The following is an 18,311-nucleotide window of genomic DNA, read 5'->3' as shown; positions in this document are numbered from 1 at the left end:
ACTGGGCCGGGACCCCTTGGTTCCTGTCCTTGTTACCCTGTTTGGCTGGATGAACTTGGGGGGAGGGGGGGTTCTGGCCTTTAGTCTCCCCATCTATGCACTGCGAGCCCCTGGAATGACCCTCCCCGTCAAGGGCACTGTGACCCTTGGTTCAGATCTGAAAAATGTCACCCGTGAGGCTACAGGGAGAGAAGGGGTGGAGCCCTTCTTACCGCAGCCACCCCTTCCCACCCCCACCCCGCCCCCCAGGGACAGGATCGATGTCCAAGCCCAAAACTGGCCCTTGGCCACCATTCCCCAGGAGGAAGAGGAAGTTCTCAGTTCCAGGGGGCACCCCCATCTCCCCCCTGCCTTGCCCACTTGGCCATGCCTCCCAGGCTGCAGAGACCTGTGCCCAGTTCCCAGGGGGAGCAGGGAACCGGTGGGGAGGGGGAGGGGTGGCAAACAAAAGGGAGGGAGGGGCAGAGGCTCTATTAAGAAGCAGAAAGGAAGCTGGTGCCCAGGCGGGAAATTCCTGAGCCACAGGGGTCCTTGCCAGAGGGCAGGAATTCCTAAGATGTGAAACAGGGAAGGGGTGCTCTTCACCAGCACCCCTCCGGCCCTTTGACAGAGAAACGGGGCTTAGATAAGGAAACTGAGGCCCAGAAAGGGATGCGACCTGCTCGAGGCCACGCCGAGCGCGGACAAAGCTGGGCTGCGTGAGACTCAAGCCTGAGCTGTCGGGGTCCCCATGCGGTGCCTTTAGGAGCCTGTCCTGGCCCAGCGCCGGTCCCTGGAAGGGAAAGTGCTTCAGTGGGAGTCCTACGGGCCTGGGCGTGGGTTCCGACCACCGCTGACTGCCCGTGTGCCCTCGGGCAAGTCACTCACTTACGTGAGCCACCTCTCCGTTTTAAGCAAGACTCGATGGTGACAGCGTATGCGAGGCACCAGCACAGGTGCTTTGTCCATGGCTGACCAACCCCCGATCCCTTAGGGAGGCTCCTCCACGAAGGCCCCCTCCCGTGGCTCTCTGCGGCCACAGTGGGACCTAGAGTGGGAACGCTCTCTGCAGAGGGGGTGATTCTCCGCCTGGCCCACCTCCGAGGGAGTCAGGTGGGACCGTCCCCAGCACCCCGCGGGGGGGAAGGGGACTCCCCACAGGTGGGCTGAGCTGGGGTGGCTGCGGGCTCTGTGATGCGCCAGAGTGGTCCTGAGAGCGGGGGCCCCTCCCAGCCAGCCAATCGGAAGACGCCGTCGTACGACGGGTCGGCGCCAGACCCGTGCCGTCCGCCCTGGGTGCCGGTCCCGCGCCCGACACAGCCCGGCGACGCTTGGCCAGACCAGTCACCCCGCCCGGGCCGGTGGGAGGTCGTGACCCCTGCCCCCGCTCCCCCGCTAGGCAGGCCCCGCACCGCCTGGGGGTGGGGGCGCGACACCGGACACGGGGACACAGGCAGCCCCCGCCACGCTCTACTTTGGCCTTCGCCCGCGGGTTTTCCGCGGAGGCGGTGGGCGGGGCGAGCGGGCCCGGAGGGGGCGGAGTCTGCGTCTATTTCAGGAGGCGCCCGGCTCAGCCCGGACAGCGGCGGCCCGGCCCGGACACAGTGAGTGACCTCCGCCCGCGGCGCGTCTGTCCCCAACCTCTCCGCGCGGCTGCCCGGCCGCCCCGACCCCGAGCCTCCGGCCCGATCCCGCGAGGGAGCGGCCGGCGCGACGGAGGGGACCAAGGGGGCGGGACGGAGCCCAGGTCTCTGGCAGCCCCTCTTCTAGCGTAAACAGGCCCCCGGGCTGAGCTGCTGCGTCAGGGTGCGGAGGGTCCGGGTTAGATGCTGCTAGCGGAGGACTGCGTCCTGCAAAAAGCATCCGGGAGGGGCTGTGGGGAAAGACGCCGGGGGTCCCTTCCTTTTGCGGTAGGAAAGCAGGAGCTCTAGGCACCGGGGCCAGGGAGGCTTGGGTGGACCTCAGCCCTGACCCGGGAAGGAGAGTGAGGGTGTGCGTGCCCGGGGAGGACCTGAGCCGCGGGCCACTGTTGGGCCACAGGCTGTGGCCACAGGGTATGACTCGGAGCGCTCTCCCTCCCGTCTCAGTGTGCCCGGCCACGAGCCTGGCCTTAAAGGGTCCCCCTCCTGCCCTCTTCTGCTGTATCCGGGCACCAGGGTTAGCCTGACAGACACTGAGACACATGACGCAGACCCTTACTAAGGCCTGGCTAGGCGCCAGATGTGTCGGAGTGGTTTCCTCACATCCTTTCAGCAGCACTGTGTGGGGGGGTCCTCATCCCCATTTCCCAGATGGGGAGACTAAGGCCTATGAAGGAAGGGTGAAGTCTGGTCCACACCCTCGTGGGTGGTACAGCTAAGCCCACAGCTGTCCTCTTTCTACTGCACCAGCTGCCTCAGAGTCAAGGCCTGGCACGTGGGCCAAGGGGGCTGCTGCAGGGACCCTGAAAGGTGAGGAGAGTTTGTGCCACAGAGGCAAGGAGGCAGCGAGGCCACGCGGGGACCTGCAGGAGCCAGTTCTGGAGGCTGGGTAGAGCCTGGCACGCGTGGGGATGGAGGAGGTGGGGGGCAGTGAGGGCAGAGGTGAGCCTGGGGGAGCCCAGCGGGTCAGATGGCCCTCTCCCTCACCCCAGCGGGGGGCAGAGGTGGGGCCTGGGGGCCCAGGCTGGCGCTGAGCAGCCCCAGCCAGCCAGCCAGACCAGCTCCTGTGGGTTCCTGGCATGAAAATGGGATGGATTGGGAGGGAAGCTGGGGCAAGGGGTCGGCAGGGCGGACATGCCCAGTGGCCGTGCACCTGGGGACCCTGGCTTTGGGGGTCCCCAGAGTACCCCCTGCTTAGTTCTGGAGTGGAACTCTCAGGCCAAATGGCACAGGGGACACAACGGAGATCCAGCAGTGTAGGACTCTGCCCAGGTACCTGGTGAAACCAGTGGGAGTCGGAGAAAGCCCGGCTCCCTGGCCACTGAGTGGCTCTGGTCCAGCTCGGGGGTTTGGGACGAGTCCCTGGGCAGATGTGAGAGGAGGCTGGGCCGATGGGGAGGCAGTAGGGGTTGTGGAGAGTCTGACAGGCCTAATCCTACCCCACCTCCTGCCGCCTCAATTTCTCTCTCTGGATGATTGGATCACCCCATCTGCCTTGCAGGGCCATTGCAGGGGCGAACTGAAGTCATTGTTTTGCATGAGTCACGACTTGGTGTGTTTACTCTTGGGTGGTGGGGCCGGCACTGTGGTTATGGGTCACCCCAGTTACCAGGGAGGCCCAGCCCTGCCCCGCTCCCTCCTTTGGGGTCAGCCACGTTCCCCTCCACCGGTCCTGGCCTGGTTTCCACAGTGGTCAAGGCGCTGGGGAGGGTGCTGCCCCTCTGAATGCAGCTGGCGAGGTGTTGAGGGCCACGAGGCCGGGATGCCCGGAGCCAGGTGATCTGAGCTCCAGGCGCAGGCTGTTGACCATCGGGGCATTTTAAGCCCCTCTGAGCTAGTTGTGTAAGACGAGGAAACTAACACGCGGAAGTGATGGGATGGGCACTCAGGAAGCGCCCAGAAAGTGGAAGCTTTTGTGGTGATGATGTCACCCCACTTGGGAGCAGGCAGGGTGCCTGGAGCCGGGAAGCTTGGGTTTCCAGTCTGAGTTGCGTGTGACCTCAGACAGCCCTGTGCCGCACTGGGCCCCTTGTCCCTACTGACATGGGCAAGACCCCCTGAAGTTTGAGGGGCCACTATGGTTTCTGTAGACTTGACCCCAAGGTCATAATAGGGGGCAGGCCCTGCCTACCTTGTGGTCCCAGCCGGAGCAGCCGTGTCTCTAATCAGAGCGTTCCTCTGTGACCCCAAAGCTGCACGAGTCGAGAGAAGAACAGGCAAAATGGAGGCCGGGGCCGGGGCTGGATTCCCGCCTCAGCCCAGCCTCTTGTGCTCTGTGACTTTTCTGGACCTCGGTTCCCGCTCTGTGCCGTGGGACAGCGGCCTGTGCTCTACCTGCTCCCCCAGGGTCTCGTGGGATCTGGGTGGTTCTCGTGGGATCTGGGTGGTTTCGTGGGATCTGGGTGGGTCTCGTGGGATCTGGGTGGGTCTCGTGGGATCTGGGTGGTTCTCGTGGGATCTGGGTGGGTCTCGTGGGATCTGGGTGGTTCTCGTGCCCTGCACTCCCCTCTCCCTGCCCAGAGGGTGGGCTGCCAAGGAAGGATTTGCCAAAATGAAGTGAAGGCCCCTTCTGTCTGGAATGTCTCCCAAGCCCAGCTCCCTTCCTGCCTTGTCAGTTCTCTGAGGGGCGGTGGCTCCTGAGGAACTGGTGTCCAGGGAGAGAGCTGAGTTGTTGGTGCCCATCTGGGCCAGGAGAAGGCCAGAGCCTGGTGGTCATACGGGTGAAAACACATCAGCCTGGCTGTGTACCTGGGCCGGCGAGCCGGAAGCCAGGCCCATCCCCTGGTGACCGCTGACCCTTTCGTTCCCTCCCCTTGCCAAGCCGCAGGCCTGAGCCGGCGTGATGCTGAACACCATGACCTTCCAGGGCTTTCCGCACCAGCAGCCTGCACCAGGGGCCCCTGACTTCCCCGGAAGCCCCCAGAAGTTGCCCTTCACCTCGGAGGCAGAGTCAGAAGCCTGCCTGTCGGAGGCCTCCTCCGAGGACCTGGTGCCACCCCTGGAGGCCGAGGAAGCCCCAGATAGGGTTGCAGAAGAGGCCGCGAAGAAGAAGAAGAAGTCGAAAGGCCTGGCCAGCATGTTTAGCGTCTTCACCAAAGGGAGGAGGAAGAAGGGTCAGCCCAGCTCAGCAGAGACAGAGGGCGGCTCTGAGTCCCAGTCCCAGCCGGCTGGCCGGCTGCCCACAGGTAGGCAGGGGCCCCAGGTCCCAGGTGGGCAGGGTCTGGGCAGGATCGGGGCTCACTGGAGTGGATGCCCCACTCACCCAGGACACAGAGGGCAGGGAAGGTGGGCGCGGAGGTGTCTCCCTTGCCGGCTTTTCCCGCGCGCCCTGATCTCAGGGGCTGGGAGTGGGCGGAGGGGCCCTCGGTCCCGTCTGGGACGTCGACTGGCCTCCTCGGGCGCCTCACCTCAGCTTTTGAGGTCTCGGCCCACGGGAGGCGACTGGAGGGTTTCGGGGCCCCGGGCCGCGCTAACCTCGGGTCCTGGCCTTAGTGGAGGAGCTCAAGGCCGACCTGGAGCGCGGGCGGCTGGAGGCGGCGGGGCCGCTGCTGGCGCTGGAGCGGGAGCTGCAGGCGGCGACGGCGGCGGGCGGCATGAGCGAGGAGGAGCTGCTGCGGCGCCAGAGCAAGGTGGAGGCGCTGTACGTGCTGCTGCGCGACCAGGTCCTCGGCCTGCTGCGCCGGCCGCTGGAGGCGGCGCCGGAGCGGCTGCGCCAGGCGCTGACCGTGCTGGCCGAGCAGGAGCGCGAGGACCGCGCGGCGGCGGCGGCGGCGGCGGCGGCGGGGCCCGGGCCCTCGGCGCTGGCGGCCACGCGGCCCCGGCGCTGGCTGCAGCTGTGGCGGCGCGGCGTGGCGCAGGCGGCCGAGGAGCGCCTGGGCGAGCGGCCGGCCGCGGCTGCCGAGGGCCGCACGGAGGCCGAGCGCGCCTTCCTGCACATGGGCCGCACCATGAAGGAGGACCTGGAGGCCGTGGTGGAGCGGCTGAAGCCGCTGTTCCCCGCCGAGTTCGCCGTGGTGGCGGCCTACGCCGAGAGCTACCACGAGCACTTCGCCGCGCAGCTGGCGGACCTGGCACAGTTCGAGCTGAGCGAACGCGACACCTACGTGCTACTGCTCTGGGTGCAGAACCTCTACCCCAAGTGAGCGGCCGGGCGGCGGGCGGCCGGGTGCAGGGCGGGGCCCCAGGGGCAGGGAGGCCGCTCTGCAGGGGCTGTCACGGCTGTCAGGGCGTGCAGGGAGTCCCAGGTGGGAGAACGGCACAGATGGGCTTGGACTCAAGGGGGCAGGGCCTGGGCTGGGTCTGCTTTGCACTTGGAGTTCTTAGTGTCTTGGGCCTCGGCCCCATTCCACAGTTGGGGAAACTGAGGCACAGAGAGTGGCAGGGACTTCATCATTCATTCATGAGTTCCTAGTCTGGGGAGGACATGAAGCAGCGCCTGTCCAGAGCAGTAGCGGGTGTGGCAGGGGAGCCCGGAGGAGGGGGCCCTGACCTCGCCTGCGTCAGCCCAGGAAGCCAGCTCAGAAGAGGCGGCTCAGACTTCTGCCTGCACCAGGAGCTTGCTGCTCACAGTCTAATAGGAGTCAGGCAGTCAGGCAGGGGAGGAAAGAGGAGGACAGGCCAGTAAGAAGGCAGAGGGAGGATGGTGTTCCCCGCAAAGGGCGTCATCTGCCAGGGCCCGAGGCCGAGCTGTGAAGCATTCTGGGAGCTGTGTAGAGCTCGTCAGTGTTTGGATTATCCCGCAGGCTCCTGGGGGCACTCCCAGGCAGGACCGGGAGCAGGGGCAGGGTGGTGCCGCTGGGCCTGTTGTAAAGATGCCCCTCGTGCAGGGTCACTCAGTGAGGCCACGCAGAGCTGGGTTCTGGCCACCGAGGCCTGGAGCCCCTCAGTTTGGGAGGCTAGCTCTGCCAGTGGAGGATACCTGGTTACCAGCTGGGTACCTCCTCAGGCATCCCCGCGTTTCCCCAGACCTCTGGATCTCTGGGCATGCTGGTCGTTCGCACAAGCTGGGTGGGGAGAGATTTGTGCTGCAGCGTGGAAATGACCAGGGCACGAGAGGCCAGGGGTTCCTCTAGGGACTGGCCCCGGCACCTGGTGTAAAGCCCACAGGAAGCCTGGAGGTGTAGCCCATGTGAGCGATGTCCGAGCATCTCAGGGACACAGCTGGGTGGCCAGCGGCCTCGGTTGGTGCTGGGGGGTCAGCCTCGCGCGGGGGCCGGAGGGGAGGGCTGGCTGAGGAGTGCGCAGGGCACAGGGAAGTTGGCACCGGGCAGGGGTTGCGGGAGAGTCAGGGCGGCTCTGAACCTGTTCCTTCTTGCTTGTCCTGACTTACCAGGAAATGCCAGGCACTCACACCTCTCCCCCTCAACCTTTCTGTCCCAGTGACCCCAGGGGCTTTTAGCCTGAGACCCACTGGGGTCACTGCAGCAGGAAACTGAGGCCAGCCGGGCATGGAGCCCCGAGGGGGGGAGTCCAGGGTGGCTCTGTGGAGGCCTGTGTGGCCAGAAGTGCGGGGAGCAAAGTGACACAGCGCATCCAGGCTTGTGGGGGGGCGGGCAGAGAGGGCCATTCTTGAGCCTCCGGGCTCCAAGGTCCCTGAGGAAGTGCCAGGGCCGGGCAGTCCCCACGGGGCTCTGGGACCCAACAGAGGTGCCCCAGGGATGGCTGGATCTGCCTCCACAGAGCAGTTCAGGGCGGTGCGGGAACAGCCCTTCCTGCTAGGACTGGCCCACCTCTGGGGGCAGCAGAACCGGCTGCGGGGGGAAGGGGGCTCAGGGCTAGTGGATGCCCGAGGCCAGCAGGGCTGGAGTGTGGCAGGGGATGGGTGAGGAAGAGGCAGAGGGTGAGGCGTTGCCTTCTGTCTGTGTGACAGCGGGGAGCCCTGAGAGCCGGGAGACCAGACCTGAGAGGTGGTACTGCCTGTCGGTGGAGGAGGGATGGTTGGAGGTGAGGGCAGAAGCGGGGAGCCAGGGAGGGGAGTCCTGCAGGGAGCCAAGCGAGAGAGGGTGGTGGCTGGGCGGTGGGGAACCTCTAGCTGGGTAGCTTGAGGCTCATCGGCTTCAGGGCAGGAGCAAATAGATGGGGGTGAGGCGCGGCGATCCCAGGGTTCGGGGCCTGAATCAGACTGAGCGGGTGGAGGGCCCCTCACGTGAGACGGGGAAGCGGGGGTGGCATTCGGTGGGGGGAAGGCGATGGAGTTCTGGGCCTGCGAGAGGAGAGGCTGGGGCCGAGGAGGAGGCTCTTGCCTGCGGGGTGGCGCGCGTTCTCCTCATGCAGCCCCTCTGCCCGCAGTGACGTCATCAACAGCCCCAGGCTGGCGGGCGAGCTGCAAGGAGTCAGGCTGGGGAGCCTCCTGCCCAGCAAGCAGATCCAGCTGCTGGAGGCCACGTTCCTCTACAATGAGGTGGTGAGTCCAGCGCCAGCGCCAGCGCCAGGGCGGGGGCAAAGGAGGGGCGGGAAGGAAGCGGAGGGGGGGCCGGGGCAGACAGGACGTGGCAGGGAGCCTGACAGGCACGTCCACGTGGGCTTCGCGCTCCCCTGACCGGCACCCCCTCCCCCAAGGCCAGCGTGAAGGAGCTGATGGCCCGCGCCCTGGAGCTGGAGTCGCGGTGCTGGACCCAGGATGTGGCTCCCCAGAGGCTGGACGGCCGCTGCCACAGTGAGCTGGCCATCGACGTCATCCAGGTAGCGCGGGCTGCCCCTCGCGCACTAGTGCAGCTGGTGCAGGGTACCAGGCCCACGTCCTTGCGTGAAAACACACGCTCGCCCCTGAGCGCAGTCCCCCTCTCCCGTGCCTTACCGACCCCCACGCCCGCCCCTGCCCCGGCCCTAGACCAGGTGGGCTCCTGCTCAGCTGACCTCACCCCTGCAGATCATCTCCCAGGGCCAGGCCAAGGCCGAGAGCATCACCCTTGACCTAGGCTCGCAGATAAAGCACATGCTGTTGGTGGAGCTAGCTGCGTTCCTCAAGAGGTGGGTGACGGCCGTGCGCGCCCGGGAAGGGGTCCCTGTGGCCACCCCTCTCAGTGCCCCCGCACCTCCCTTGTGCCCCAGGTGGGGATCCAAGCTAGATCAGTGTCCCCTCCCTGCCCCTCGGGTGTCTGTCATTATGAGCAGGAGTTCTCATCCCCCTGTACTACCCACCTGGGTGCTGAGAGCCTCAGGGAATCTGACCACCTGCTCTCAGCAAAGCTCCTAGCAGAGCAGCCCCCAGCTGCAAAGAAGATGCCCCGTGAGGGACTGAGACACTGGCCTCCCCATCGGGGGACGCCCCAGTGTGCACCCTCATGGTTCTCTTGGCTAGCTCCCTCCCCCTCCCCCGAGGACTCCTTCGTGGCCCAGGGCCTCCAGTCTTCCAGCTCTAGAGGGGGCCTGGGGGAAGGAGGGAGGCAGCAGAGCGGGGCGGACACGCTCTTCAGGAGCCCTGGCCTCACTGGCCTGAGCTCGTGAAGCCAGTTACAGGATGCTTCGGGGCTCGCGGCCCCTGCCTGCGCTGCGGGGAGCCCATGTGTAAACCCGGGGAGGCTGCTCCCGTCCCGGTGTCTGTGCGGGCCCCGCATGTTCCCTTTCGGGTTTCACCAGCTACCAGCGTGCCTTTGACGAATTTCTGGAGAGGTGCAAACAGCTGAGAAATTACAGGGCCACTGTCATCGCCAACATCAACAACTGCCTCTCCTTTCGGTGAGGGCACTGGGCGGGCTGCCTGCCTGTGAGGGAGAGAGAGGGTAACTGGGAGGAGGCCGGGAGGTGCCCGGGGTGGGGGAGGGGGCGGGAGGGGCAGCTTCAGCAGAGATGTTGAATTAAAACGAGCAGGTCCCTAAGGAAATGCCAGGGCCTGTGGCCGGCCGGCAGCGACACCAGTGAACGTTTATCTAGTGCTGGTGGGTCAAACACTCGCGCAACTGATTTACTTTATTTTATTTTATCCTCGTGACAAGCCTATTAGGTAGGGACAGTGATCACGTCCATTAAGCAGATGAGCAAAGTGAGGTGCGGAGAGACCCTCGGTTAGAAGAGGATGTGGTGTTACGTGCGTGCTGGGGGTGGGAAGGCTGGGCCCTACCGAGGCAGCATGGGTGCGATGACTTGGACTTGCTCCCACGGGGAATGGGGAGCCAGTGAGGGTTCTAGAGTGATGGTTTAGGAAGATTTGCCTCAGGCTAACTGGCTCTCTGGGCAGGACTGGTGTGATCTCCCTACCTCCCCGTCCTTCCAGGATGTTCGTGGACCAGAAGTGGCAGATACCACAGGACCTCCAGAGCCACCTGCTGAGCCCCCTGAATGAGCTCAAGAGTCACGGCATTGACACCCTGCTCCAGAAGCTGTTTGGGGTCCTGAAGGTAGCCGGAGCCCCCTGCCGTGTGTCACATGCTGAGTCTGGTGCTGGGGGAGGGCGGGGAGGGCCTGGGAGGGCGCTGGGCAGGGAGGATGGCAGAAGCAAAGAGCTGGCATGTGGAAGGTGTGGTGTGAGCCCAGCCGTAGGGAGGCTGGTGGGGCCCGGGTGATGGGGCCATGACGGGCCCTTGACCTCACTCCCAACCCTTTAGCCCGGGGCTTGGCCTCAGAGGGCCGCCCAGGGCCCTCGGGTGCAGACAGGAAGCTTCGGTGCCCGTCCCCCGCTTAGATGCATCCCGGTCCTCAAGTTTGCACGTACGTTTCCTCCGACTCCCCCAGACCTTCCCGCCCGCGCCCTGTCCCCGTGCCTAACTCCCAGCTGTGATGCTCAGAGCCTTTGGCAGCCATCACCGCGTCTGCTGTGGGCCAGGAAATCCGCAGAAACCCTTTGGCACCTTTAGCACAGGATGAGGCGGGGGTCCCAGGAAAGGAGGAGGAGGGACTCCCTGCCTGCCCTCCATGGGAACCCACCTGGCCTCAGTGCCCAGCAGCTGTGGGTGGCCAGGCCGTGACCCTGGATGACTTGGCCCGGCCCTCACAGGCCCAGCCAAGCACAAGGCTATGTTTATGCAGGAATTTATTTATTTAGGGAGGGCGGCCAGTGGAAAAGGCCTCAGGGCAGGCAGATGGCAGCTGGTCGGCCTCTGAGAAGGGCGTGCAGACCACGCCTCCAGTCCCTGCCTGTGAGCAGGGCCCCAGCGCTCCCTGGCTTCCCTGGGAGTCCTTCACATCCCCAGCCCCTGTCCTGGGCCCCGTGTGGTGTGTCCGTGTGTGTCTGTGTGTGCTTGTTTCTGCGGCCGGCCCTTCCTCTGCAGGGCGTGGCCAGACATCTTGCTTCTCTCCTTTCACAGCCGCTGTTCAAGAGGTTCACACAGACCCGCTGGGCGGCCCCCACGGAGACCCTGGAGGAAATTATCTCCGCAGTGGGCGAGAGGCTGCCCGAGTTCTCTGAACTGCAGGACTGTTTCCGGGAGGTAAGGGGGTGCTGAGCTGGTGGCAGGAGCCGGGGGCGGCGGTGGTGGTCTGGACACGCGTGCACACACGGGCACACACACGGACGTGCTCCTTTGCTCTGGCATCCGTCCCTCCCTGGGCCCTGGCTTCGAAGCTTCGAGGGAGGTGGTGAGTTCCCTGTCTGTTGGCTCACATGACCCCGCCCACTCGCCCACCCAGGAGCTCATGGAGGCTGTACACCTGCACCTGGTGAAGGAGTACATCATCCGCCTCAGCAAGTGGCGCCTGGTCCTCAAGACGCCGGCACAGCAGCAGCGGCTGGCGGAGCACATCCTGGCCAACGCGGAGCTCATCCAGCGCTTCTGCACTCAGAACGTGAGCCCCCGCCCGCCCCTCCCGACTCCCACTTCGATAGGCTGCCCTCCTGCTCCCAGCGCTGCGTGGGCCAGGACAGCCCCTCTGGGCCTCTCCAAACCCAATCCGGTGGGACCTGAGCCCCTCTGGGCCCCTGGGTGGCCTCCGGGGCAGGGACAGCCTCCCTGCAACCAGGCCTGTGCCTGCAGGGCTCCCCGGCAACCTGGCTGCATCGTGCCCTCCCCACGCTCGCAGAGATTATTCGCCTGCAAGACCCCAGTGCCATCAAGATCGAGGTGGCCACGTATGCCACCTGGTACCCCGACTTCAGGTGAGAACGGGGGCACCAGAGGACCTGGGCAAGTAGCATGGCCCTGATGTACCCAGCTGTGGCCGGGGCCTGGTGGAGCCAGAGTGAGTCCCCTGCAGTGCGGGTAGAGCTCAGACGCCATCCACGGTGATGCAGCCCCTTTGCCGAGTGCTGCGTAGCAGCCGCCACGCCCAGACTTCACAGTGGCGGTTCACTCGGTCCTTACTGCCACCCTACGAGGCTGACACTCTTCATCCCCGTTTACAGATGAGACCTGGGGAGCTTGAGGAATGTGTCCAAGGCAACACAGCTAGTCAGTGGTAGAGCTAAGGGGACAGAGCCAGGGGGTCTGGCTCCACAGCCCACATTCTTAGCCTTTATGATACTGTCCCTCAGAGGGGAAACGGAGATCAGAGAGACCAGGGACCCGCTGGAGGCCATGGCAAGTCAGTAGTGAAGCTGGGGTCCACCACTCAGCCTAGGGGCCCTCAGGGGCGTGACCTGTGCCCTGGGTCCTAGTACCCCTGTTCTGGAGTGGAGGCTTAGCCCCTGGCTGCCTGAGGACCTGGTGAGTCAGGGAAATTGATTCTATGGGCTGAGTCCTGTGATACTGTCAGACTGTTCCAGTTATGAGATATGAGTTGGGCTGTCCCAGTGTAGCCTAGTCCAGCCACTGGCTGATCCTCTCCACCTACTCCCCTACCCATGCCCTCACTTACACACTCACCCATCCATCTCCCAACTCATACCAGCACCTAGTTACCCACCATCTTCTATCCATCCATCTGATCACCCGCTCGTCAACTCATCTGTCCATCCGTTGACCCATCCACCCACCTATTCATCCACCTCTCCACCTATCCACCTCTCCACCTATCCACCTCTCCACCTCTCCACCTATCCAGCTCTCCACCTATCCATCTATCCACCTCTCCACCTCTCCACCTATCCACCTCTCCACCTCTCCATCTATCCACCTCTCCACCTATCCACCTCTCCACCTATCCACCTCTCCACCTCTCCACCTATCCAGCTCTCCACCTATCCATCTATCCACCTCTCCATCTATCCACCTCTCCATCTATCCACCTCTCCATCTATCCACCTCTCCACCTATCCACCTCTCCACCTCTCCACCTATCCACCTCTCCATCTATCCACCTCTCCACCTATCCACCTCTCCACCTATCCACCTCTCCACCTCTCCACCTCTCCATCTATCCACCTCTCCACCTATCCACCTCTCCACCTCTCCACCTCTCCAGCTCTCCACCTATCCATCTATCCACCTCTCCATCTATCCACCTCTCCATCTATCCACCTCTCCACCTCTCCACCTATCCACCTCTCCACCTATCCACCTCTCCATCTATCCACCTCTCCACCTATCCACCTCTCCACCTATCCACCTCTCCACCTATCCACCTCTCCACCTATCCACCTCTCCACCTCTCCACCTATCCACCTCTCCACCTATCCACCTCTCCACCTCTCCACCTCTCCACCTCTCCACCTATCCACCTCTCCACCTATCCACCTCTCCACCTATCCACCTCTCCACCTCTCCACCTCTCCACCTATCCACCTCTCCACCTATCCACCTCTCCATCTATCCACCTCTCCATCTATCCACCTATCCATCTATCCACCTATCCACCTCTCCATCTATCCACCTCTCCACCTATCCACCTCTCCATCTATCCACCTCTCCACCTCTCCACCTATCCACCTCTCCACCTATCCACCTCTCCACCTCTCCACCTATCCACCTCTCCACCTATCCACCTCTCCACCTATCCACCTCTCCATCTATCCACCTATCCATCTATCCACCTATCCACCTCTCCATCTATCCACCTCTCCACCTATCCACTTCTCCATCTATCCACCTCTCCATCTATCCACCTCTCCACCTCTCCATCTATCCACCTATCCATCTTTCCACCTATCCATCTATCCACCTCTCCACCTCTCCATCTATCCACCTATCCATCTATCCACCTATCCATCTTTCCACCTATCCATCTATCCACCTCTCCATCTATCCACCTCTCCACCTATCCACCTCTCCACCTATCCACCTATCCACCTCTCCACCTATCCACCTCTCCACCTATCCACCTCTCCACCTATCCACCTCTCCACCTATCCACCTCTCCACCTATCCACCTCTCCATCTATCCACCTCTCCACCTATCCACCTCTCCATCTATCCACCTCTCCATCTATCCACCTCTCCATCTATCCACCTATCCACCTCTCCACCTATCCACCTCTCCATCTATCCACCTCTCCACCTCTCCACCTCTCCACCTCTCCACCTATCCACCTCTCCACCTATCCACCTCTCCATCTATCCACCTCTCCATCTTTACACCTATCCATTCATCCACTGATCTATCCATCCATCCACCCATCCACCCATCCACCCATTCCACCAACAGTTACTGAGTGGTCTCCTACTAGGTACTGGACTCTGTTTTAGGCACCAGGATGCAATGAAGTTCAAGACGGACAAGGTCTTCGTTCTCCCTCACGTTACGTACAGTCTGTTTAAGGTTAGCAATGATGAGGTGATCAGGCAAAGGAGTACAATTGTGAGTTTTAAAGATTGTTGAACCAAGGTTGTGAATGACAGGAGGTGCTGACTTTAGAGATGGGAAGGCCTCTCAGGGGAGGTGACATTTTAGCTGAGAGCTAAAGGCTGAGAAGAAGCTGGTTATCTCAAGAGCACGGGGAAGAGCTTTCCAGGAGGAACAGCCGATGCAAAGGCCCCAGGTGGGCAGGAGCTTGGCGCGCTCTGGAGACGCACGGCGGCCAGTGCCGCTGGAGCTCAGCGGGCAAAGGAGCATGTGGGGGGGGTGCTGCCCGTGGGCAGGGGGGTGGCCGCGGTTCCCTGTGGCTCCGGCCCAGAGTCTGGGGAGCTGGGGGCGGGTGTGGGCGGGGCTGTTGGCGAGCGGGCTGGACTGATGGGATACTCTCTTTGCCAGCAAAGGCCACCTGAGCGCCATCCTGGCCATCAAGGAGAATCTGTCCAGCAGTGAAGTCAGGAGCATCCGGGGCATCCTAGACATCAACACGGGGGCGCACAAGCCCTCTAAGTCCCTGTTTGCACTTATAAAGGCCGGTTAGCTATTTCTGCGGCCTGACCTGCTCGTGAGCTCCTGGAGGGCGTCGGATGCCACCGCGTTCGGGGGCCGTTCAGACCAGCACCAGCTTCACAGCCCCACACGGCCTCTCACGGGCGTCCTGTGTTCTGCTGCTGCTTCTGACCAGCCCCGGCCTGGGCTCAGCTCCCTGGGCCGCGGGAACTGGACCGGCTCTGGCTTGTTTACCCCTCCCGTGGGGGGGAGCTATGGGGACCCCAGGAGGCCACGCGTGAGAAGTTCCCTGTAGAAGACAGTGGGTCTTGCATGCTCTGAAGGAGGGGGCCAGGAGGGGGAGTGGCCCGGGGACAGAGCTCCGGAGTCACCGCCTGTCTGTGGGGTCCTTCCACAGGCTGCCTCCGAATTGCCCTCCTCAGCCTGGGTCTCGGCGCCTCCCCAGCTCCTGGGTGGGGGCCTGAGCCTCACCCCTCCTGCCTTCTCTGGTCCAGGGCTGTGTTGAGCTGGGCTCAGCCAGGGCGTGGAATGGAAGGCAGAGCTGGAGGCGAAAAAAGGGAAAGATGAGCTCTCATCTGGGACCTGGAAAGGGGCCTGTGGGGTCACGTGGCAAAGCTGGGGGCAGAGCTGGCATCAGAGCCCCTGCAGCTCAGCCCCTGGCCCTTCCCTGCTTCCCCACGGGCTTCCCCTGAGGGTGGGTCCAGGAGGAGCAAGGACCTCCTGGGTTTTCTCGGCCTCCGCCTTCCCCCACACGGAGACAGGCCCAGGGGTGCCTCCGCGGGTCCTCCCCTGGAAGTCAGGCTGAGGTCTGGGCAGGGCAAGCTTGACCTCTGACTCCTTGGCCTCTGGATTAGTTTCCTATTGCCACTTCAACAAACTTCCACAAGCTTAGTAGCTTAAAACAAGAACTGTCTTTCAGCTGTGGAGGTCAGAAGTCTGACATGGGTCTAGTGGGCTAAAGCTAAGGTGTCAGCGGGGCTGGTTGCTTCTGGATGCTCTGGCGGGGCATTTCCTTGCCCTTTCCAGTTTTTAGAGGCCAGCCTCCCCTATTTCTTGGCTACTGGCCCCCTTTCATCTCCAAAACCAGCAATGGCCAGTCCAGTCGATCTCTTTTTCACGTCTCAGCACCCGTCTCCTGCCTCCACCTTCCTTCCTTAAGGACCCCAGTGATGACCTTTGACCCACCCAATGACCTTTGACCTACCCAGACAATCCAGGATCCTTTTCTGCTGTTAAGTTCAGCTGATTAGCAACCTTAATTCCACCTGACCCCTTAACTCCTCTTTGCCTTGGAACCTGATGCAGTCACAGCTCCAGGGATGAGGACGTGGGCATCTTTGGGGGGGTATTATTTTGCCCACCACAGCCTCCACCCATCCCCTGCCCTGTGGGATGCCTTGTCCCACCCCAGGAAAACATGGGTTCAGTTACCCTCCTGGGCCTCTGCTTACCCCAGAGGCTCTCGGCAGTCAGACTTAGGCCCGACTCCACCTCGCCTGCGCCGCTGGGCACGCCGTGACAGGGTTTGCAGCCAGCTCTCTTGGGTTTGCGCTCCCTCTTTCCAGGTACTGTGGCCAGAAACTGGCCCATGTAAATGGTGCACAAAGGCCTTTGTACATTTGTAGGAGTTAGCATGTTTGATGTTATTATTTTTGATAGTACTGCTTTTGTATGTGTTTTTTTATAACATGATCTTGGTTTTTATAGCTTGATATAAAGCTGATTTCAGAAGTGGCTGTGGAGTGATTTATTTTGGGAGCAAGGACGGGCCACGAGTGGCTTTCTCAGCCTCTTGGGGTCTGGCAGACCCTGTGCCTCCAAGTTCTGTGTCAAATACCCAATGAGTCCAGCCCCCCAGCGCCTCCTGCCCCCTTCTTACCTGTGAGCGTGAGCTTTGGGAGGGTCTGCTGCGGGGCAAGGCCCAGGCCCGTCACCTCACCCTTCAGTTTCCTCACCTGTAAACGGTGATCATGACCCTGTCCAGCCTCCCCACAGCCCTTTACTGGGCGGGGGGGGCCGGAGCCTCCAGACAATCATTTCAGCTCCACGCATAGGGCCCAGTGGGAACTGACTCATATTTCTGAAATTGACCTTGAAGGCGACATCTGTGAACAGAGCTGACCCCAGCTGTTCTCTACGTCTCCATCCTGGCCCAGGACTGGGGGAAGGGCAGGGTCCCTGGGAGGGAAAGAGGAACCTGGGTGAGCACATTCCACAGAGCTGGGGGGTGGCATCTGGAGTCTGGCAGGAAAGGCCTGGACGGGGAGGGAAGGTCCTTTCAGATGAGATGGGGGTGGGATGGACCCACCGAGCAGGGCTGAGCAAGGAGGGGAGGAGAGGGGACAGTGGCGACTGGGGCCGGCCGGCGTTTGGGCTCGAGTGCGGCGTCCGGGGGCGCTCAGCCTCGCGGTGCAGGGAGCCGAGAAAGGAGCTGAGGACCAGACCAGACGGAAAGTTTTAGATCAGTCCGGGCAGACATTAATGGACCAAAGAGCATGGATTTGGGCCCCAAAGTGCTGGGGTGCTGAGACCCCCAGTCTCGCAGCAGCGGGGTGGGCTGGGGTCTGAGGAGAATAGCAGCCCGAGGCAGGCACCCTGGGGTGGGGGCGGGGCAGGCGAAGGGCAACGAGAAGAGGACGTGGCTGTCGCAGTTAGGGACACCTTGCTGTAGACGAGGTCCCACCAGGGTCGCCAGCTCGGGCCACCTACTTCAGTAACTTCTCGGTCCTTTCAGGGAAGGAGTTGCCCCAGAGCTGGGGAGTGAGTCACTGGGCAGAGGGGACAGAGGGCAGAGCCTGAGCGGGGCCCCAAGACCCGGCTCCCCATCCAGGTTCCTGTGAACTGGAAGGGAGGCCACGGGCAACGGTGGGACAAGCATGGGTGCGACCCTCCAGCCCTCGCCCCCTCCCTGCTGGGGGCCGGGGGAGAGCTGGCCCGGCCCCTCCCTGAAGGGCTCACGTTCCCGGGAGGCCCGGAAAGAACGGGGAGCAAGTAAGTAAACAGTCCAGGCCCCAGTGCAGGGGGAGATGGGGAGGGGGTGACGCCCAGGTGGGAAGTGAGAGGGGCTCAGGCTTTAGGGAAAGAAAGAGCTCGAGGGCCGGGGTGGCCAAGGGTGGGCAGTGGAGCAAGACACCCCCAGAGAAGCAGGCGGGGATCCGGGGGCCTTCGCTGGGGCTGGGAGTTGGGGTTCACTCCAGCTGTAAAGGGAAAGCACTGGAGGGCTTGGAAGGGGCAGTTTGCTGTGATGTGTGACTTGGAAAGGCCTTGCTGGCTGCTGCAGGGAGAGCGGGGGCAGCGGGGAGGCCAGGAGAGCCCTTAAGGGCTGCTGGGGTGCCTGGGGAGAGACAGCTTGGTCTGTGAGCGCTGCGATGGGAGGGAGATGAGCCAGGCTAGGGGCAGGATGAGGGGAAGAGCCATCCCCACCCCCGCCGGGGACCCCGGGGCCTCTTCGCAGGCAGCCCGGGGAGGCCTGGGAGGAGACAGGAGACGCCTGGGGGAGAAATCTGGGGAGTTACGTTTGAAAGATGTGCAGAAAGTGAGGATGGCTCACTGGACTGTCCAAACCTCAAGCGTACGGGTGAC

At 63.0% G+C, this 18,311-nt stretch overlaps 1 protein-coding gene across 2 annotated transcripts; it reads left to right on the top strand.

Annotated features, from left to right (window-relative positions):
- The first annotated feature begins 1,555 nt into the window (after positions 1-1,555).
- Positions 1,556-16,463, top strand: TNFAIP2 (TNF alpha induced protein 2). Of its 2 annotated transcripts, none has more exons than XM_059058215.2 (12): positions 1,556-1,583; positions 4,441-4,804; positions 5,112-5,757; positions 7,908-8,022; positions 8,178-8,300; positions 8,488-8,588; positions 9,198-9,296; positions 9,832-9,955; positions 10,862-10,984; positions 11,184-11,339; positions 11,528-11,649; positions 14,619-16,463. In XM_059058215.2, exons 2-12 carry the CDS (start codon positions 4,462-4,464, stop codon positions 14,758-14,760), a joined length of 2,094 nt encoding a protein of 697 aa, XP_058914198.1. In that variant the 5' UTR covers positions 1,556-1,583; positions 4,441-4,461; the 3' UTR covers positions 14,761-16,463. The 2 variants fall into 2 exon arrangements, with proteins under 2 accessions (XP_058914198.1, XP_066883797.1); XM_067027696.1 differs by lacking the exon at positions 1,556-1,583 and adding an exon at positions 1,602-1,726.
- Positions 16,464-18,311: the final 1,848 nt, after the last annotated feature.

The sequence above is a fragment of the Kogia breviceps genome, chromosome 3 (assembly GCF_026419965.1).
Source record: "Kogia breviceps isolate mKogBre1 chromosome 3, mKogBre1 haplotype 1, whole genome shotgun sequence".
Taxonomy (NCBI): Eukaryota; Metazoa; Chordata; class Mammalia; order Artiodactyla; family Physeteridae; genus Kogia; species Kogia breviceps.
Note: the sequence above shows the minus strand (reverse complement) of the source record. Positions and strands in the feature narration are given on the sequence as shown.

Coding starts and splice junctions, on each gene's coding strand:
- TNFAIP2 (XM_059058215.2), top strand. CDS start 4,462: ATGCTGAACACCATGACCTTCCAGGGCTTTCCGCACCAGCAGCCTGCA. Junction 8,023..8,177: donor CGTTCCTCTACAATGAGGTG/GTGAGTCCAGCG, acceptor CCCTCCCCCAAG/GCCAGCGTGAAGGAGCTGAT. Junction 8,301..8,487: donor TGGCCATCGACGTCATCCAG/GTAGCGCGGGCT, acceptor TCACCCCTGCAG/ATCATCTCCCAGGGCCAGGC.